The 22,313-nt window shown below is 35.6% G+C and overlaps 1 protein-coding gene across 4 annotated transcripts; it reads left to right on the top strand.

Annotated features, from left to right (window-relative positions):
* Positions 1 to 3,536: 3,536 nt before the first annotated feature.
* On the top strand, positions 3,537 to 20,778 carry LOC127789944 (probable uridine nucleosidase 2). 4 transcript variants are annotated; one of them, XR_008020698.1, is made up of 11 exons: positions 3,537 to 3,704; positions 4,293 to 4,405; positions 4,952 to 5,067; positions 5,338 to 5,397; positions 5,560 to 5,745; positions 5,899 to 6,003; positions 18,813 to 18,909; positions 19,246 to 19,353; positions 19,434 to 19,569; positions 20,024 to 20,276; positions 20,392 to 20,778. XR_008020698.1 is itself a non-coding variant. In XM_052319061.1 (10 exons), exons 2-10 carry the CDS (start codon positions 4,333 to 4,335, stop codon positions 20,522 to 20,524), a joined length of 1,014 nt encoding a protein of 337 aa, XP_052175021.1. In that variant the 5' UTR covers positions 3,537 to 3,704; positions 4,293 to 4,332; the 3' UTR covers positions 20,525 to 20,778. The 4 variants fall into 4 exon arrangements, 3 of the variants coding, with proteins under 3 accessions (XP_052175021.1, XP_052175041.1, XP_052175028.1); XM_052319061.1 differs by lacking the exon at positions 20,024 to 20,276; XM_052319081.1 differs by lacking the exon at positions 20,024 to 20,276 and having other exon boundaries at positions 3,544 to 3,704; positions 4,293 to 4,500.
* The last annotated feature ends 1,535 nt before the right edge of the window (positions 20,779 to 22,313 follow it).

The raw sequence follows: 22,313 nt of genomic DNA, 5'->3' as shown, positions 1-22,313 counted from the left end.
TTTACATTTTTAACATTGATAAAACGTTACGATTATCTCTTGTGAAATGGACATATAGTTATTTGTTTTGAAACTAACAGCATAGTTCCATAATTAAATACAAGAGACGTAATTGGTCAACTGAAAACTTTGACGATCTTCAGATGTTGCGTCGGAGATGAGTCAGGTGGGACCCTTTTCAAGGGAAGATAGATAGAGCTCAGGAAATAAAGCAGGCAAATCTTCCTGTTGAAATCCAATGGGCTAAAAGAAAAGGTTGTGAAGAGGCTGTAGTGGTGGCCAAGCGTTGAGAAAGAACTGGACTGAGTTGCTTTCTTTTAAGATTCTTCCTTTTCTTCTTCAAAAGCTGTAAAGGACAAACTTCCTCCCTGCACAAGTGCTTGAGAAGGCAATTAGAGCATGACAGGAAGACCTCCAGTTAGTATGGCCACTAAGATTACCAACTTTTCAAAAATACCTACTTCTTGCACCAAAAAGCTATATTTTGTTGCACAAATTTTAAAGTAAAAATACTATTGAAATTAGAAGACGATAACGTTATTTTAATTATAGACATTTGTGATGAGTTTTTCACTTTTCTAATGAGAAAATAAAAAATAAAAAATCATATTTTATTTTGATTTGATTTTTTATGTAAACATTTATTTATGTACTGTAAACATGGGTGAGCATTTGATTTTGATATTAAATGAAGGGTGTGAACATAATATCAATTTTAGTGTAAATGAAATGTTAGGTGATACATCAATCAATGAGAGATGTGATAGAAATTGATTAGAAGGTAACTTTAACTTTTTTCCATTTAAGGTATAAATTTAACTTGTGTTAATATTCTCCCCTATTATTAGAAAGATAGACCCAATTGTATGATAATAGATTTTTATGTAAACACCATCTGAAGGACACTCGTTTTGCTTTTATCTAAATTAAGATATATATCATTAAGGATTACACATATAGTTATACTTTATTTTAGGTTTTCTTTAGACCAAGTAGAGGTGAGATTTTTTCATAATAAAATAATTTTTCCTTGGAAAAAGAGTGTTTAAATCGGTTCCCTAAGCTTGCTTATTTTTCACATCGACAGCCAACTTTAAGATAAAATTGAAATTTCACACTTTAGACAACCATTTTGAAAACTATTTTTTTGTGTATTGTATATTCATATTCTGTTCGAATAAGTTATTTTAATCGCCCATTTTCTATCTATATTATATATATTATAAGGTGACAAACATGACATGTACTTTGAGATGACAAGACAACTCATTAACCCTTTCCATAATTTCATTTGCTAACGTGGAAATAGAGTCTCGAAAGGAAAAGGGTATTATATTATATTAATAACTGACAAACATGACATGTCAGTTATTAATATTTAAAAATAATTTTAAAATTAAAAAATATCTTTATTCTTGGACTATAATACCCTTTCTATACATACTCAGATCACTAAAGCATTAAGAATTACATACATAAAAAAGGAGGTCATTTTGGTCAAAAACAAAAACAATCAAAATTATTTTATTATAATAATTACTCTTATTCTTGTCTCCTGAGAGTGTAAGATATCGACAACCTCTATATATTTTTTTATCAAATCTCATTAATTTAAGTATAATTTGCCCAATATAATAAATTATGGGAGAGCAGCCGCATCTTGATGTTGGCCTTTCAATTGCGAATTACAGTATGGTCGTAATCACGTGGGATTCTTGTTGGGCGATTGTCTTCTTTAAGCATCGGTATTGTAAATTGTAATATGAAAAAGACAAACTTGTGTATTATTTGCCAAACAATAAATTTTAAATAAACTTTAACGTGCAGCTTCAGGGTATCAACCATAACTTTTACGATTATTAATTATAAATTATGTGTCTCAAGTTATTATATTACTACACGTCATTTTATATATTCTATAATAAATTTAATTTATCTAGATAGTATTTATTAACTAAAATATAAATTACAAAAAATAAGATATAAAAAATATTTTAAAGTATTTCCCATTATATTCGTTAAATTTATCTAGCAATCATTAAAAAAAATGTTACGTGACTTCGTATATAATATTTTTTTATATATTTTTATATTTTTTTCATCTAAATAAATATATCTTAAACTTTACGGATAATAAAAAATAATGCATATATCCAGACATTTCAAAAAATTTAACAAATAATTTGATAAATTTTTTTAAATATTTCTCAACCTTACCTTAATCATTTTATATCTTAATTTAAAAATATTTAAATATAAATTTATCTTACTTATTTTAAAACACTCTACCCAACACATATTTTATAGGCTTAATACATTTTTTAGTCCCTGTATTAATAAAAAAAATGATTTTAAGGATATCAACTAAATTGTGCTCACTCATTATTCATCATTGAACAAAATAATTTTATACACTTTTAGTCCCTGACTTAATCGAGGTTAATTGAGACGTTAACTTTGCCTCGTCACGCTGTTACGTCATCACGGCTTAATGCATTTTTTAGTCCCTAGACTAATAAAAAAATATCTTTAAGGATATCAACTAAATTATGCTCGTTATTTATCCCTAAACAAAATAATTTTATACACTTTTAGTCCCTGGCTTAACTGAGACGTTAACTTTGTCTCGTTACGCTGCCACGTCACTCATAATATCCAAATCTATTGTCCACATTTTTATAAAAAAAAAAATATCTCCACAGTTGGGCTCCCCGACCACGGCCATGGGGAGGCTGGGTTCCTCGACCCAGTTGTGGTTGGGATTGGGAACCTAGCAGTTTGGCGACTGGCCGCCATGGTCGTCAGTTGTTGGGGATTAGGGAACCCTAGAATCTTGGTCCCCGACCCCTAGCCATTCCTCGACCGCTGGGTTTAGGGTCATCGAACCCTAGTCGTTCCAAGACGACCGACAATGATTGAATCGACGACAGGTGCAGAGACAAGAGCAGTCTAGAACGAGGAAAGAGAGAGAGAGAGATGAGGGGGAAATGGCTTCCCATGGTTGCTAGCATCCATGGTTAGGTGTGTGTTAACGTTATTTTTTTTTTTTTTATAAAAATATGGACAACAGACATGAATATTATGAGTGACGTGATACTGACGTATCAGTGATGTGGCAGTGTAACAAGGCAAAGTTAACGTCTGTTAAACCAATGATTAAAAGTGTATAAAATTATTTTTGTCCAGGAATGAATAATGAACACAATTTAGTTGATATTCTTAAAACTTTTTTTTTTATTAATTTAGAACTAAAAAATGTATTAAGCTGTGGTGACGCAGTGCTAGGAGTGACGTGGCAGCATGACAAGGCAAAGTTAATGTCTCAGTTAACGTCGATTAAGTCAGGGATTAAAAATGTATAAAATTATTTTATTTAAGAATGAATAGTGAATATAATTTAATTGATATTTTTAAAGTCATTTTTTTAATTAATCAAAGGACTAAAATATGGAGTAAGCGTATTTTATACTAACGGTTAAAACAGACATCCTGGACACAGCATGCTATAGTTTTTTTTTTCCTTTTTTTACTTTATTAATTTGGAATTTCCGTCCAGAGCAGTGCGTACTGGATCTGGGTCTTTATAGTTACTCTTTTTAGGTTTCCAATTTGTATTATTTGATTTTGATTGCATTTTAGGGCCCCGGTTTCCCCTCAATCCTAGTCGGAAAATCACTCTCTCTTGGTTCTCGTTCTCTGAATAGGTTCGAAACCTTTCATACGTATTGATTTCTTGGATTGATTTCGATGTTTTGTTTGTTCGGAGAATTTAGCTTGATTTTGTCGGATCTTGTATCCATTTTTCTCTGTTGCGTTCGCGATCTTCTTTCTTCGTGTCTGTTGATTGGGATGTTTTCTCTGATCAATTCGGAATGGAGTTTGTTGCATAAGCTGCGTCATTGCTTCAGTTCTTTAAAATACTTCTCAGACTTTTTTATTATTATTATTTTTTATTTTGGAATTTGCTTAGAGTTTCATCAGTTTGTGCTAAGTTTCTTGGTCGTTACATGCTGGAGTTTGGAGATTCAACCACCATTAGGAGGGGCTTGCTGCATGAATTCTAGCTCTCCGACAGTATCTATCCATGACCATATCCTCTGCTTTTTGATTTTTCCGTTTCTTTCCTCGAATGAATGTGTACCTTGCTTTTAGTTTTCATTTTGATTTTTTTTTTTATGTATTTCTATTGGGTGCCTTTCTTCTTGTTTTTAGAATATAGATTTTTAATAGTTGTGGTAACTGCATATATTAATGTATGTATTAATGTATGTATATTAATGTATGTATCTTAGGACTGAACAAGGGAGTGATTTACGGCTGATCCAATAAGAAATGGCAGAAGAACCAATTGGCAAGAAGAACAAGAACAAGAGGAAGATGATCATTGACACAGACCCTGGCATTGGTTAGAGAAAGATCAATCAATCAAATTCAATCAACTTTCCTCTTCATGCTACTTGCACTACTCATCATCTTCTTCACAATTCTCACTGTGCCCTTGTAGGTCTTGTAGCGATGGTAGAAGATAGATCCTTCCTGCTGTTCCTAAATTATGTTTTAGTTCCTAGATCCCTGATTTTCAATCCCAGTCTCAAGCTTTTATCTATTTTTTCACAAGTTAACAATTTAATACGAGTGACAATTATTATGTAACCTTGCTTTAGTAGCTTAGAAATAAACATGCAACACAAATTTTGACATATGTATTTTCAACCATAGGGCGAGCCTTGGTAGTAACAATAAGATTGCTCTTATGTGATAGAAGGTCATGGGTTTGAGTTGTGGAAACAACCTCCTTACAAATAAGCAAGGGGAAGGTTGTGTACAAATACGACCCTCCCCCAACCCCTGCAAAGCAGGGAGCCTCGCGTGCTAGAGCGTCCCTAGTGAGAATTGCTGACTCTTTTTCTAAGTAACACATTTATATTTGCTTTGAATGCAATCAAATCAGATGATGCGATGGCAATCTTCGTGGCATTGCAATCACCAGAAGTGGAAGTCATTGGACTCACTACCATTTATGGCAATGTCTACACCACCCTTGCCACTCGTAATGCTTTGCATCTGGTACTCTTTTCTTCTCTCTCTCTCTCTCTGATTTATTAATTTGTACTTAGATTGCTTCTTTCTTATATTCAGTTACTAAAAGAATCTGGTGCTTTTGTTTAATTATCTTTAGATCATTTTCATTAAAGCCATATCCTTTTTCTGGCCAAACATTTGATTTCATCATTCTGTACAATCAACTACTCAAATTGAATCAGATTTTTCCTAAGATGATGAAGCTAAATTTACTATGTTTTTTTCTGATACTTCTTGTTCTCTTTATGGGTTTAGTTGGAGGTTGCAGGAAGATCTGATATCCCTGTGGTGGAAGGATCTCATGTCACAATCACTGTAAGTAAAATCCCATTTCCGTTTGATCTTCTTCCCTTTTTTTTTTTTCCCGAAGCCGTAATACTCGTGTTATTTAAATTTTTGATGCCTTTGCTGCTTCAGAGGTTGCAGAAGATTCAAGATCACCTTATGATTGATTTTTGCATCTCTGGTTAAGTACAGAAAGGTACAAAGCTCCGTATAGCAGATTTTGTACATGGTGCTGATGGACTGGGCAACCAAAACTTCCCCCCACCACAAGGAAAGCCAGTTGATCAGTCAGCAGCTGCTTTTCTTGTTGAACAAGTTAATCTTTATCCTGGAGAAATCACTGTGGTGGCACTTGGCCCTCTTACAAATATTGCACTGGTCAGATTCTTGATCTATTTTCATGGCTTCTGTTGAATAACCATGGAAAGAACTGCCTACTATGTTTATCAATTGATACAGACTCTTTGATGGACCTGCATTTGCCACAAATAATAGCAAGAGTGTTGCTTATTAGGTTATCAATTGATACAGGCTACTCAATTAGATCCTGCTTTTAGCAAAAATGTTGGGCAGATTGTTATTTTGGGGGGTGCATTTGCTGTGAATGGAAACGTGAATCCAGCAGCAGAGGCCAATGTAAGTTACTTTCTGTTTTTGTGCTTGCATGTAAAAGAAAATATTGGGACCATGTCGTCAAATGGCTGAAGTATGCTCTGATAATGTGTCAGTGACTCCAGTGTGTGATACATGTCAAAAGAACTCAATTACATACAAATGAAGAAATCCATCCACGTTGCCTCTATGTAGACTTAAAAATTATTATCTTGGACTCCACCAAGTAGGCTATTTTTGATAGATAAGAATCATAAGACTGTTTTGTTCCAAAAAGGGTACAGTTATACAATCTTTTAAAATTATTAGTAAGGATTATTTGTCTCTATTGTATTTATTCCAAAAGAGAAGTTTTATCATCCTGTCATTTTGTCCTTTGTTGTGGGGAACTGGGATCCTGAATATGGTCTCCAGAGGTTTTATCATGGTGTTTCAATAGTCTCCAACGTGTTGCATGAAAATCATTAGGGTCTTCAGATTCTCTCACTAAGCATGTATCATCAATGGGAAAATTATTCTTAGAATTATTTCTTGTGATTATGTATAGCCCTGTATTTTCTATTAGTTGAAGAAATATCTATTAAACTTAAAAATTTGAGAATCATCTGAAAGAAATAATTGCAAAAATAATTCTTCCATTGAGAATAATTTTATCAATTCAAATTAGTTAAGTATTCCTTATCTCGAAAGAATCCTCATCTAACTCCGAAAAAGGAAAAATCTAGTCCTGGTAGTGAACCAAAATATGATTAAAAAATACCTAATAGATGGTATCTCAAAAATTTTTTATTTGAAGCCCAAAATTTTCTGGTTGTATATCATGAATTGGGGTACTTTTGTGAGTTAATTCTAACTTACACTCTATTAGTAACAGCTAAGTGTACCTTGAGAAATCTCATTTACGTCGACCCAATTATCCCATTGATTATCCTAAATGTATATAATTATAATAATAAGACAATAGAGAAGTGCTCCATTATGTCACGACCCTAGGGAGTAGTGTGTAATATTGTAAAATGTTAGGGTCTAAATGAGAAAATAAAGTAATAGTAGAAATGCTGTAAGCGGCTAATTGAAGCCGTTGGGTAGTTAGAAGGTAGTTGATGTAGCTAGAGGTCCTATAAAAGATAGACCTACGACACTTTGAGGGATATCTTGGAAATGAATAATCAAAGTCTGTCTCTCTATTGATTCTCTCGTTCCCTCTTCTTTCTTTCCTTATTTCTCTCTCTTTTCTCTCTCTGTTTCTATCTCTCTCCCTCGTTCTTACATTCTATAGTTACTGAAATTGCTAGCCCTAATTCAAGGGCTTGACAAAGTGGTATCAGAGCTGGATGAACTAGCTGCGGGGTAATCGACGGAAACCATCAAGGTGAGGGTCGGCATCGGAACTTGCTAGCAGTAGCAACTCCAGCACAGTCACGGTAGTTGAAGGCGAAGTGGTAGTCGCAAGCGATAAAAGGGGAAGTCAGACTCATGACCCCTGGCAAGACGCGACCCAAGAGGAGGTAGAATTGGTGGACGCGAAGATGACCCAAACGAGACAGAACTGAAGGACGAAAGCAAGACATATTGGGTTTATGGACGCAAGCAGTCTGGACTGTAATTCGAAAGCAAAGAGCTTGGGTAGGCGAGCACGGACAATGGCTCTTGGTCAAATCTTTAAGTGGTGCAATTCTTGGCGGAGATTCTTGCGTTCTATGTAGCAACGCATCAAGTGGGCCACGACTAGGGTAGGCGAGAGTGAAGGCATGGCGTGGGTCAAATCTTGATGTGGCGTAAAGCGGTGAATTGAAGTTTGAGCAGATGGCAGAAAGTACAAGATTAAAGCAACTGGAGGTTAGGTTGGAAGCCCTAGAATTCAGTGTGACCCATACCCAAGATGCCATGCGCCAAACGCGGGAAGAACTAACCGAGTGGAAGGAAGCCATGCAAGCGACATTAGAAAAGCAACAAGAAGTGGTCAAAAGATGCCAAGAATTGGTTCAAAGGTGTCAAGAAACGGTAGAGCAACAAGGGCAGAGGATCAACAATGTGCTAAATATGTTGGCCTCTCTACCCCAATTACAGTTGTCGCTGGAATTTCTGCCAAGGCAAGCGTCGGAGCCGATCTTGCCACATCAGGGCAATCAATTGGGAACGGTTGGAGTTTTGGAAGAAGTGAAACAACAGATAGTTCAAGAAAATCGGAGAAGAAACTTGGAACAGTTGGCGCACGGCCATGCACCCATGCCAAAACTGGAGATACCCATGTTCGAGAGCAAGAACCCAAGGTGGTGGCTAAAGAGGTGCGACAAGTTCTTTCAATTCTATCGTATTTCCGAGGATTATAATGTGACTCTAGCAGCGACCTATCTGAATGAAGTGACAGATTCTTGATACCAAGGGTGGGTCCAAAATGAAGGGCTGTAAGGGGGTTGGAGAGTTTTTTCGAAAGGGCTCTGTGACCGTTTCGGGGAGAAGAAAATGACAGATATTATTGAAGAATTCAGCAAGTTGAAGCAAGAAAGTACTGTAATGGAGTACCAAGCTAGGTTCGAGGAGCTAAGATCCATGGTATGTACCATACAACCGGGGCTCACCGAACAGTACCTATTATCAAGTTTTGTTAGCGGGTTGAAGGAGGAGTTACGACCCATGGTCAAGATGATGACACCCTTGACGGTAGGGCAAGCTGTCGAAAAAGTGAGGCTGCAAGAAATGACTTTAGAGGCCATTTTTAAGAAGCATAATGTGCCCTATGAGCCAAGTCTATTGGTCGAACAGTATGGGGGAGGGAGTTTGAGGGCCTTGCTTACAGGGCCCGATCAACTAGTAGTAAAGACAGGAGCAAATAATAATGGCAGTAAAGGAGGTCGGATGGAACAAAAAAGGCAATTTGGGGTATGTTTCAAGTGTGGAGACAAATATAACCATGGTCATTAGTGTAAAAGACAATTGATGAATATGGACAATTGATGAATATGGAAGGTTATGATGGGGAAAAGGAAAAAGGAGAAGAAGATATTTCCCAAGCGGAAATAGGGGAGTGCAGGGTGATCATTGGAGAGGAATCACAACTGCATTCTATATAGATTGAAGTGTTTGAAGGAAAGGCTGAAGCAACAACGAAACAATTAGAGGCAAACGCTGCTACACTTCTACTACTCAAAGGGGAGAAGCAAAACAGTAAGGAGAAGAGACGGAGGCAACAAGTATTGAAGTTAGGGATTGGTTGAACCATAGCCTTCGTTGTCAATTTTTGGGGAACCATAGCCTTCTTTGTCATTCTGGTGGGGATTGTCACGACCCTAGGGAGTAGTGTGTAATATTGTAAAATGTTAGGGTCTAAATGAGGAAATAAAGTAGTAGAAATGTTGTAAGCGGCTAATTGAAAGCTGTCAGGTAGTTAGAAGGTAGTTGATGTAGCTAGAGGTCCTATAAAAGATAGACCTACGACACTTAGAGGGATATCTTGGAAATGAATAATCAAAGTCTGTCTCTCTATTGATTCTCTTGTTCCCTCCCCTCTTCTTTCTTTCCTTATTTCTCTCTCTTTTCTCTCTCTGTTTCTATCTCTCTCCCTCTTCTTTCTTTCCTTATTTCTCTCTTTGTTTCTATCTATCTCCCTCGTTCTTACATTCTATAGTTACTGAAATTGCCAGCCCTAATTCAAGGGTTTGACACATTAGTACCTAGAAATTTGCCTTTATCCCATGAAGCTGGGTTTAATTATTGGTTTTACATTAAAGCATGGTCTATGCATTTTACCACCAGAATGACAAATTCTTGTTTTCTTACTAGTTCTCTTGAATTAAAGGAGCTTGATTTCTCTCTATGGTATCTTCAATGGTGATAGAAATTTGTATTTTTTTAGGACCCACTAGGATATTCATGCCTAATATGGAAAGATCATAATCTTAAAGATAAAGAAGCCCAAGTTTTTGGGCATGCATTATTAGAATTTCAAAATATTGTCAACTTCCATTGGTTTGGATGTGGAAGAAGAGGATTCATCTTTGTTAATGCTTAGAAAGGTGCCTATTGGAAGAAAAGGTCACATTTAAAAGGAATTCAAAAAAAATCTTAGAAGAGAGGAAGGGGAACACAAGAATGCTCTATAGAAAGTTTCTCTTAATCAAGTCAATAAAATATGTTCAGTGCACAATTTCTTCAAGCATATGTGAGAATTTATTTTGGAAACTCTAGAACTTTTGAAGGAGCAGTTTTTTTCTTTCTTGTCTTGCAATTTCATAGATGTGTTGAGGAAGGGGAATGTTGGTCCCTTAGGGTATGACCACTCTAGAGGGGGGGTGAATTGAGTGATTAAATTTTTTCTCAATTTTAATAAATATTCTTAATTAATGATTTTATTGAAAAATATATATTTGATAAATATAATAAATTATATTTGAGATTAATAATAAATGTAAGTTACAAGATATAACAAAAATAAATACAATGAGACACAACACAATTTATAGTGATTCGGTGTCTTCACACACACCTAATCCACTCTTTCAAGATCTAACCACCCTTGGGGTTCCACTAAAATAATTTCACCAAAGTTTCCACACTAACTCATTTTGAAAACTAGATACACACCTAGATTACAACAGGTTCTAAGCAACCACTACACCAAGGTTTCCTTCCTAGCTTACCTTGGAAACTATATTCACCTAGATTTTAATGGTTCTAGGAAACCTATACAATTCACAATGATAATTTAAATGTTACAAATAATTTATCCACACTTGGACACAAATAAACAATTAAGAACAAATTATACAAGGCAATAATATTTAAATAAATAAATAAATTTATAACCTTAAATGGAGAAGTTCGGATTTGTCGTAAAAGACTTGAAGAACTTTTCTCCTCTTGCCTTGTGGCTTTTCGGTGAATGTGTAATAATATTTCGAGAGTCTCGGATTGCTTGGATGCTTTGTTTGAGAGCGTTTGAGAGCTTTCGGTACTTTGAATATACAATGGAAGCACTTGGATACTCAAAAAATGAGTTTGGGGGGTATTTATAAGCATTTTAGCCACTAAAGAAAGGGTTAATATGAAGTTTAAAATTCAAAAAAATGTTTAGACTTTCTCAAACAATAAGAAAACCTATTTCACCTTTAATTCAAAATAAATTTACTTTTTGCATGGGAAATCAAGATTTGAAAATTCAAATATAAACTTTTGAGACATAAATGATTAAAACAAGAAAACATGTCTAAAAGCAATCTCCTTTAATTCAAAATAAAATTATTTTTTGTATCAGTAAGAGAAAACATGTCTAAAAACAATTCTCCTTTAATTCAAAATTTGAAAATTCAAACATAAGGTGGTGTTCTCTTTGTGTTTCAGTTTTTGACTTTTGAGTTTTGAATTTCTTTTCAGTTTTGTGTTTTGAGTGTCTGTTTTAAAATTTTTAAAAACGCGTTCTTTTTGTTATTTTAAAAAATTGTTTCTCAAAACAGAAAACTGGAAAACACGTTTACTTTGAAATTTTGTAAAATGTTATTTTATGATATTTTATTTAAGAAATTTGATTCAAGATAAATTATAAATATTTATTAATAAATTATAAATTTAATTTAAAGAATTTCAAATATAATACAAGTTATATAATTTAATCATATATAATATATTAAAATTACAAATAACATTCCAAATCATTTTTAATTTCACTCAACTATTAATTCCATAATAAATTTATTCTTACCTATAAATTAAAATCTGATATTAATTTTGAGATTTAAATTATCCATAACATAAATATTTTAAAAAATTATAAATCATAAAATAACAAAATATTAATTTATTCAAAATTTTAAAAATATCATTGAAAAAAATTAATAAAAAAACTATATTACATTGGGCGTGGAGGCGGTGGCGGAAGGAAGGAATGGCAGAGAAGAAATGGAAAAGGGCTGTGGCGGGTAGCTAGATTTGGGCGTGGCAAGCGGTGGCAATGGATGATCTGGGCATGGAGGGCAGTGGCGAGCGAGAGCGATGGCGGTGGAGGTGGCAAATCTTGGCGTGGAAGGCAGTGGCGGTGGCGGATCTTAGCGTGGAAGGCAGCGGCGAGCGGTGGCGGTGGTAGATCTGGGCTTGGAGGGCAATGGCGGGCAAGGGTGATGGCAATGGCGGTGGCGGGCGGATTTGGGCGTGGCGTGCAATGGCGGTGGCGGTGGCAGTGATGGCGGTGGCGTGGATGGTGGCGGCGACCGAGCTTGAAGAGAAAAGAAGAGAGAGAAGAGAGAGAGAGAAGAGATGTGGAAGAGAAAAGGTGAAAACGGTGGTTGTTTTCCATGTTTTGGATGGAGGGTTGGTTTTGGTTGAAAACAACCAAAATGTGTTTTTGGCGTTTTGGGTTTTCTGTGTAAATTTTTTGTGTGTTTTGCAAAATGCGTTTTTGAAAATGAGTAAGTAAACGTGTTTTGAAAACTGAAAATGGAAAACGAGCTGAAAACGCCAAAGAGAGCAGGCCCTAAGCTTTTGAGACATAAATGATTAAAATAAGAAAACATGTCTAAAAACAATTTTTTTTTAATTTAAAATAAATTTACTTTTTGCATGAGTAAGAAAAAATATTTATATCATAAAAATATTTTTGTTAATCATCAAAACTTAATTAATATGAGTAAATTAGCTCAACAAGGAACATAGGAGTGCGATGTTGAAAGTTCTCCTCTTAATTAAGTCAACAAAATATGGATAGAGTACAATTTCTTGAAGCATCAGACAATGAAATTATGTTAAAACTCTAGAATTTTTATGGAACAATTCTTTTATACTTTTCCTTCTGCTTTTAATGATGATGCATTAGTAACTTTAATTACAAGTCAAGAAGATAGCAATGATCACAAGGCACTTAATGATAGATGCTTAGCAGGAGAATCTCAAGACTAATGATTTTTATGCAACACGTGGAGACTATTTCAAACCACTATAGGGACTTGGAGTTCATATTTGGAAATCTCAATTCCAGTTGTCTCATCTAGCATGCATAACTAACTTTTGTTGGATTGCAAATAATAATTTTAAGTTCACACGAAAATCTTAAATTATAAAACACCATGGATGGGCTTCATCTGTTATCTATAGAAGGAAATTGTAGAAATAGAAGTATTTTTGAATATAGAATATGCTTTGTATAACTTAGAATCTATGTATATTCTCCTTTCATTTTTTGTTATTTTCCTTTTGTATTATTCTCTTCCTCTATAAAAAGAAAGGGGAATTTACGTGTAATCTGAGGAATTAGAGAAATATATTTTTCTCAACCTTGTTTAGATGGTATCAGAGCAGGAATTAGGGATTAAATCACAGTCGTTCACTGTGAAACCCTAATTTCCCCTATTTCTCTACTATACCCAAGCACTGTCGCCTCCCTTTCACCGCCCACCTCACCACTACATCCTCAGACTGCCACCGCCCGTACACCGACCACCGCCTCTGAGATCCGGCCATCCCGACCGCCGCCGCCTCTACAGTCGTCATCGTTTTCCAGTGGGTTCCCACCTCTGGAACGGCCACGGTCTCCTAGCCTCTTGCGAAGGTCGACTACTGTTCGTCGCATCTATCGCTGTACTTGTTGCGGCCTCTGCATCGCACACCAGAGCGGCTCCTATCTGTCGTCCTTGGTCGCGTTCGTGCTGCCCTAGTTCGCGCATCAGATCTGCCCTTGGTCGCTGTTCTTCGTTGCTTCTGTCACCCAGATACGATATGGTTTCTATTGTTCATATGTACATTTGAGGAAAGTAAAGACCCATCAGTCCCAGACAGTAAAGACCCATTGTGTGACATTTGGGATGCCGAGAATTCAATGGTGATGACGTGGCTTGTTAACTCCATGGAGGAAGAGATAAGTTCAAACTATATGTGCTTCTCTATAGCAAAGGAACTATGGGATGAAGTCACTGCCATGTATTCCGATTTCGAGAATCAATCCCAAATCTACGAGCTCAACTTGAGACTTGGTGAGATTCGATAAGGTAGTGATACTGTCACCATATATTTTAATTCTTTAAAGCGTATTTGGCAGGACTTAGATCTCTTCAATACATATGAGTGGAAACACACAAAAGATTGCAAATATTATCAGAAAATGATCGATGCTAACGGAGTCTTTAAGTTTCTTGTTGGACTCAATGTTGAGTATGATGAAGTCCGAGGGAGGATCGTCGGTAGAAATCCACTCCCGTCTCTTAGTGAAGCTCGGCATGAAGAAAGCTGAAGACTGGTTATGTTGGGCAAGAAAAAGAGTGGTGAAAGTGGGCTATCTGAAAATATAGCGCTCGTTACTGCTGATGCTAATGTTGGTGGACAGCATATTGCGGGTCAATGAAAGGCGGAAGAAAAGCCTCGTGTTTGGTGTGATCATTGCAATAAACCACGTCATACTCGGGAGACCTGTTGGGTGCTTCATGGCAAGCCAACCAATTGGAAGCTAAGATCAAAGCGATCTCAACCTACTACCCATGAAGCTGATGCAGGACCATTCAACAAAGAGCAACTTGATCAACTTCTGCGACTGCTAAAGCCTAATCTATCCCCTGGTACACCCAATTGTTCATTGGCCCATTCAAGTAGAAATTCCTTTGCCCTCTCTAGCTCTTTTCAATCTGTTCCATGGATCATTGATTCGGGAGCATCTGATCATATGATTGGTTTATCGCATCTATTCAACTCGTATATTCTTTGTTCTAGTAATGAAAAAATAAGAATAGCCGATGGTAGTCTTTCACCTATTGCAAGTAAATGTCTCATTAAACTCTCTGACAATATTAATCTTCAATCAGTACTCCATGTTCCTAAACTTGCTTGCAATCTTCTATCTGTTAGTAAACTCTCCAAAGACTCTAATTGTCATGTTATCTTTTTTTATTCCTATTGCATTTTTCAGGCCCAAAACTCGGGGAAGACGATTGGCAGTGCTAGAGAAATAAACGGGCTCTACTATTTGGATGGGGATGTCTTGTGTAATAAAAAAGCTCACGGGTTGAGTGGTATTAGTTCTACTTCTGTTTCTAATCAAATAATGCAATGACATCTTAGGCTAGGCCATCCTAGCTTTCCTTACTTGAAATATTTATTTCCAACGTTGTTTAAAGGAGTGGATCCTTCTATGTTTCAATGCGAGAGTTGTCATTTATCCAAAGATCATCGTGTTAAATTTCTTCCAAAACCCTATTGTCCTTCAAAACCATTCTATTTGATACATAGTGATGTTTGGGGCCATTCTAAGGTCTGCACTTTGTCTGGCAAAAAGTGATTTGTTACTTTTATTGATGACCATACTCGAGTTTGTTGGGTTTACTTGCAAAAAAATCAGATGTGCCTAGAACTTTCGAGGATTTTTTTCCATCTGATTGAAGATCAATTTAACACAAAAATCTGTATTCTTCGATTTGATAATGACACTGAATATTTTAATGAATCTTTGAGGGTTTTTTTAAAGGAAAAAAGAATTTTACATCAATCCACCTGCCGTGAAACTCCCCAACAAAATGGTATTGCTGAACGAAAAAATCGACACCTAATAGAGGTTGCCAAAGCCATCATGTTTTCTATGAATGTCTCTAAATACCTCTGAGGTGATGCAATTTTAACCGCTTCCTATCTTATCAATCGTATGCCCACTCATGTTCTATAGTTTCAAACTCTCTTACACTCTTTAAAACAACTCTTCCCTCTATGCCGTATATATTCTGAGTTACCCTTAAAAGTTTTTGGATGCACTTGCTTTGTTTATGTTCCTCAAATATTTCGTTCCAAATTGGATCCCACAGTTGAAAAATGTGTCTTTCTGGGTTATGCACCAAATAAAAAAAGGGTACAAATGCTTTAATCCTGTCACCAAAAAAACTTATATTAGTATGCATGTGTTTTTCCTCGAAACTCAACTCTACTTTCCCAAAAATCATCTTCAGGAGGGAGCATATTGAGAAAGAAGATAATTTTTTGCATTCTAGTGTTGAAGAGGATAATTCCTTAAAACTCTATGATCCTCGTCCTACTATGATTGGTGCTCCTCTCCACTTTGATAAACAACTCAAGGATATAAATGTCCCAAACATTGTGGAACATGGTGTGTCTGATTCACAGGTGCCTAGCATGATAGGATTGGAACCAGGGGGAGAATTACTACAAATGGATCAAAATATTCCCAAATCAGAGCTTTAGTTTTATACGAGAAGGCAAACCCTGAAGAATACTATCAATCCAAATATTCCTCTAACTATTGATAAATCGACGTCTTCGAATGATGGGTTTTCCAATAGTACTTCTTCTTCTCATGGTAATTCTAAACTCACTCATTCAGGTTATTCTTCATTTGACTTGTCCAATCTTGATGTTCCTAGGAAAAGAGTGAGATCTTGTACCAAACACCCAATTGCTAAGTACATGTCATACCAAAAATTATCTAATCATCATAAGGCATTTCTTTCAAATATTTCTAACCTGCATGTCTCAAGAACAATTCAGGATGCACTTGGTGACCCAGAATGGAAGTTAGCAGTCCAGGAGGAAATGAGTGCTCTTAGAAAGAATGGAACTTGGGAGATTGTGAACAAACTAGAAGGCAAAACAACGGTAGATTGTAAGTGGGTATTTACTATAAAATGTAAGGCAGATGGGAGTATAGAAAGATATAAAGCAAAACTGGTTGCTAAGGGATTCACCCAAACATACGGCATCGACTATCAAGAAACATTTGCTCCAGTAGATGAAATAAACTCCATTCGAGTTCTCCTCTCCCTTGCAGTGAATTTTGATTGGCCACTCCAACAATTTGATGTAAAGAATGCCTTCCTAAATGGTGATTTAAAAGAAGAAGTGTTTATGAATCTTCCACCAAGATTTGAGAAGAGCCTTGGTACAAACAAGGTATGTCGTTTAAACAAATCCTTATATGGTCTAAAACAGTCTTCGAGAGCATGGTTTGAAAGATTTGGAAAGGCGGTGAAAAGCTATGGTTACATTTAGAGCCAAACAGATCACACACTATTGTTCAAGCATGCTAGTGACGGTAAGAAAGCAATCTTAATTGTCTATGTGAATGATATAATAATGACTGGTGATGATAAGGGAGAGATTGAAGAGCTTAAGAGAAGATTAGCTCATGATTTCGAGATCAAGGACTTGGGTCCTTTAAAGTACTTTCTTGGGATGGAATTTGCAAGATCTAAAGAGGGGATCTTTGTCAACTAACGTAAGTATATTCTGGATTTACTCAATGAAACATGAATGCTTGGGTGTAAGGTTGCTGAAACTCCCATTGAACCCAACTTAAAACTTCAACCTGCCGAGGCTAAGAACGTAGTAGAAAGGGAGAAATATCAAAGACTTGTGAGTAAACTTATCTATCTATCCCACACTCGACTAGACATAGCCTTTTTTGTAAGTGTTGTAAGTCAATTTATGCACTCACCTGGTTCACAACATTTTGAAGCTACCTACAGAATTCTGCAATACCTAAAGGGAACCCCTGGGAAATGTCTAATTTTTAGAAAATGTGGACATCTTCATATAGAGACTTATATAGATGCAGACTGAGCATGCAGTATAACTAACTGAAGATCTACATCAGGGTACTGCACTTTTGTGGGAGGTAATCTTGTTACTTGGAAGAGTAAGAAACAAAATATGATGGCCAGAAGCAGTGCTAAAGCCGAATTTCGTGCAGTTGCCCATGGTATTTGTGAGGTCATGTGAATAAAGAGGCTTCTATCAGACTTGAGGATCTCCACTTCCCTACTAGCTAAAGTTTATTGTGATAATAAAACTGCAATCTTTATTGTTCATAATCCAGTTCTCCATGACAAGACGAAGCATGTAGAGGTGGATAAACACTTTATTAAGGAAAAAATTGATAATGGGGTAATTTGTATGCCCTACATTCCAATAGTTGACCAAGTGGCTGATATTCTTACAAAAGGATTATACAAAACTCAATTTGAGAAACTTGTGAGCAAGCTTGCCATGGAAGATATCTTCAATCCAGCTTGAGGGGGAGTGTAAAAATAGAAGTATTTTTGAATATAGAATATTCTTTGTATAACTTAGAATTTATGTATATTCTGCGTATATTCTCCTTTTCTTTTTTGTTATTTTTCTTTTGTATTATTTTCTTTCTCTATAAAGAGAAAAGAGGAATTTACGTGTAATCTGAGGAATTAGAGAAATATATTTTTCTCAGCCTTGTTTAGAGAAATGTTTCACCTATGTTAAATCTCATGCTTTTCTTCTAAAGTTCTTCTTTAAGTTCATGCAGTCATATGCCTTTCTTTTGAACTGCTTCTATAGGTACGTTAACTTTTTTGATGAAGTCATAATGATTGGGACTCACAATTTTACAAATAAAGATACTAGTTTAATGTGGTTAGGTATTTTTAATTTTATCTAAATGTATTCTAGTTTTATTGAATTTTTAGTAGATTGGTGATAGAATTTAAGTGGTATTAGGTTACTATATTAGGTAAGAGTAGTTTTAAAAGAGTTTTAGTTGTTTTAGGAGTTTTATCAAGCCTATATATATTGCTCATTGGTGTATTCAGAAAATACAATTTTTGGGAATAAATACAACTTGAGTATTTAGCAGAGCTGGATGCCATGCCCTTAGATTTCCTGAGCCAGGACATGTGGCACCTAGCCAAAGCCACTTTCTTGACAATGGCTAGCCTTTCCCCAACTTACATGCTGACATACATAGTTAGTTCTTCTTCTTCTTCTTTTTTTTAGGTGCCTACTGACTGGTTCTGAAAGCACAAGTTGTATAACAATCTTCATTATTTTTTTTTTCTTGAATGAGTGTGATCATTAAATGTGTAGCCAATATTTTCTTTTTACAGATTTTTGGTGACCCAGATGCAGCAGATATTGTGTTTACAAGTGGAGCAGATGTTTTAGCTGTTGGACTTAATGTTACCCATCAGGTTGTTATGACAGGTAATATTTCTATAGTTTTGTATCAGCTTTATATATTGATTTCTTGCTCGTAAAATATCCAATACGCAATATTTCAATTGTCATCTTTCAGCTGTACACATTTATATTGTCGATCAGGCTTCTTGTCCCTAAAATATTTAGATGTGCCCTTAGCATGCTTAGTGTACCATGTATACGGACTATAAGTAACTATACGTATACCTGATTGGTTTTGGTTACATCTGTTTTTTATTGCATCTGCTGCAATAACAAATTTAGCTAATAAAACTGTTGTTTTTTGGTTAATTAATTTGTTCTTTTACTTTTATTGACTCTTTCCATTCATATGCATGGTAGATGCTGACCGTGATAAGCTGGCACAATCTGATGGAAAATTTGCCCAGTACCTATGCAAGATCTTAGATGTGTACTTTTCGTATCATCATGATGCTTACGGCACAAAAGGTTGTTAGTAAAAGTAAAACCAAGCAAGATGGTAGGACATTCTCCATTTCAGCACTGATGTAATTTTGGACTTGATGTAGGTGTTTATCTTCATGATCCAACAGCCCTTCTTGCAGCTGTCAATCCTTCACTGATCACTTACCTAGAAGGCGTTGTCAGGGTCCAGACGACTGGCATCACAAGGGGCCTCACACTATTTTACAACAAACAGAAAAGGTAGAACTGTTTGACGTATTTCCAGTTGCCTCTAGCATTGATGGAGATGCATGGACTTTTCGTTGTCACTTCATGTCAATAGCATTTGGAGCCGTGTAGTTTGTATTTATGGGACATAGCTGCACAGTCATGTACAACAACCTTCCAAGCTTGTCTCACTATGTGGGGTATTACATGAATTCTAGTTCACCAATCATTTCAATTTATGGCATTATCTCTAGTAAGGTCCTTATAACTAATATCATAAAAATGTATTTTCCATGCTATCAAACACACCTTTATAGTTTTGATTAACTTGGTTCTAGGCGTTGGAATTGAATTTGACAACGTGTAAAAACAAGCAGCAAAGGTACTATTAAATTTTAGCAGTTACAAACATAATTTGAATAGGGTGGATTTGGACTCGAAGCCTACAATATTTGACCATTCATTTATTCTTGTTTGTTTAATGAAGGTGCCGAAATGCTTTGGTCTATTGTTGCATAGATAATGTTGGATTCTCTGGATTGTAAGTGTTCGTTATTGAAGAAAGAAAGGGAAAACATGAAAATGCTGGGTAGATTTTTGAGTGTACTTCTTGAAATCATCATTATGGTTTCAAGTTGAAAGGAGGTCTCTTTTAGCCTGAACTCCTTTTTTGCTGAGTGCAAGAAGATCCAGAGGGATGTAAAAGGGATGCAGTTGGGAAACTGCATATATGTGTACAGGTTTAGTAGATTTCCAATGACATGCTTTATTTAAGGTCTTATGATGCATTTAGTTTACTCTGCTCTTATCTTTCTCGTTAAAAGCCTGTTGCTGAGCCATTTTGTAATAAACCAGGTTTGGGGAGGTTACTGAGTGGACAGATAAGCCCTCAGTCAAGGTGGCTGTCACGGTTGATGCCCCTGCTATTCTCCAGTTGGTCATGGACCGGCTTATGGACTCACAGCGCAAGCTCGACCAAATCCATTGATGCCTCGGGAGCCAGCTCTCCTTTAATTCGCTCTTTCCAATCTCAGCTGCCAGAATAAAGCAGCCATACTGTAAGGGACACGGTGTATATTTATACTATTTCAGCCTGCTTTGGTAGTATATTTGTCTTGGACTGCAATATCTGATCTCAAATTGGACCAGATTTCATGGGCTGAATGGGGTGGCAGCTTTTGCATTTGGACCTAAAATCATTATCCATGGATCTATTTTAGATATATATAATTTAATTCTTTTTATATAATCTCATTAAATCAAATATGGGATAAATTCAGAGGAGGAAAGCGAATTTCTCTCTCTCTCTCCCTCTCTCTCTCTCGATGTCTCGAAGTATCCATGAGTTTGTCGTTAATTATAATGGTGGCATCAAGCACCGACCATCATCATCAACTCCAGTCGGCGGCAAGAAAATCGAGTTTGTTTCTGTATATTTATCTCTCTGTATGTTTAAGGCTTGCTTGTGATTATTGCGATGTTGTATATCTCTTTGTTGTCAGCTTTGGGTACACTGTGTCTGGGAGCAGGGCTATAATCTTTGAATTCATATTGCTGAAATCTATATTTTTTTTCTTGTAATTTATTGGATAGATTGCACAACTTTGGTTACGGGCTACAATTCTTGCCTTGAACTGAACTGGAGAGTTAAAATCAGAAGGGCAAAAAGCCCAATAATCACTTCTTGGAAGACATTGGCGATGGCAATGAAATTATCATTTATCAACTAGTAATAATATCTTAATTAATTTTACAATACAATAAATGAAATTATCATTTATCAGTGTTTGTTATTTGGTGAAGAATCTTATAATATACGTATATATATGTATATTAGCCTTTTACTTTGATTGGGTTGTTTGGGTGTATGACCAAATTACATACTGAATTTCATTTTTATCTTGGTTCCATATATAAAAATTGGAATTCAATTATAAAATTTAGTGTATTATTTTAAATATAATATTTCGAATTCTAATTTTGTTAGAATCACCAAACTTATAAAATTAGAATCCTAATTACATCGAAATTGGTTCTGAACAAGTTGTTAAGAGTTTACCTTATAGAAGGTTGTAATGACATTCCTGCAATCAATGTTTAAATAATATTTAGAGGATACGTTCATAAATTTTGGTATATTTATTTAAAATTATACATATGTCTAAATTAAGGCAAATTACATTAAGAAAATACAAATATATACTCTTAAAACTATCAGAAGTAACCATATATCTTGATTTTATTATTAAACTCGTTTTGAGGTCCTGTTTGTGATCACATACAACTGTTAAAAATACCAAAATATCCACACAAGGGTTTCCGTTTCCCCCTTTAACCCATTTTCTTAGTGAATCCAATTATGAATGGATTTCAGTGACGGACCCTATTGATGTTTGATTTCAATTGAAACTGAGCCCCTTTCGATCATGGTGGTGGTGGTGGTGGTGGTTGGCGACAATTGACAACCATCAGTTTATTATTTTTATATTTTTCTCTCACCTTCCTCTCTCTCTTTCTCTTTTCTCTTTCTCTCGCACTATCCTCTCTTGAGAGTCATCTCTCCCCTGGTAATCGATGGGCCACGGATTATTATTATTATTATTTTAATAATTTAAATATCTAATTTTTGCTTGTGGAGTTCTAAAAAAGATCGACCTTCTCCAAATTCGGCCTCCGAAGATGGGCATTGGCGAGAGAAAAGGAGCCTGGGGCAGAGAGAAGGAGAAAGGTAGGTAAGAATAAAATAATATTTTTATCAATCTTTTAACTAAAGAACT

This window comes from Diospyros lotus, chromosome 1, assembly GCF_014633365.1.
Source record: "Diospyros lotus cultivar Yz01 chromosome 1, ASM1463336v1, whole genome shotgun sequence".
NCBI lineage: Eukaryota > Viridiplantae > Streptophyta > Magnoliopsida > Ericales > Ebenaceae > Diospyros > Diospyros lotus.
This window is presented reverse-complemented; position numbering and strand designations above follow the sequence as displayed.

Excerpts from the sequence above, each read along its gene's own strand:
- LOC127789944 (XM_052319061.1), top strand. The coding sequence starts at position 4,333 with ATGGCAGAAGAACCAATTGGCAAGAAGAACAAGAACAAGAGGAAGATG. Across the intron at positions 5,398-5,559 it reads GATCTCATGTCACAATCACT|AAAGGTACAAAGCTCCGTAT; the intron begins GTAAGTAAAATC and ends GGTTAAGTACAG. Across the intron at positions 6,004-18,812 it reads ATCCAGCAGCAGAGGCCAAT|ATTTTTGGTGACCCAGATGC; the intron begins GTAAGTTACTTT and ends TTCTTTTTACAG.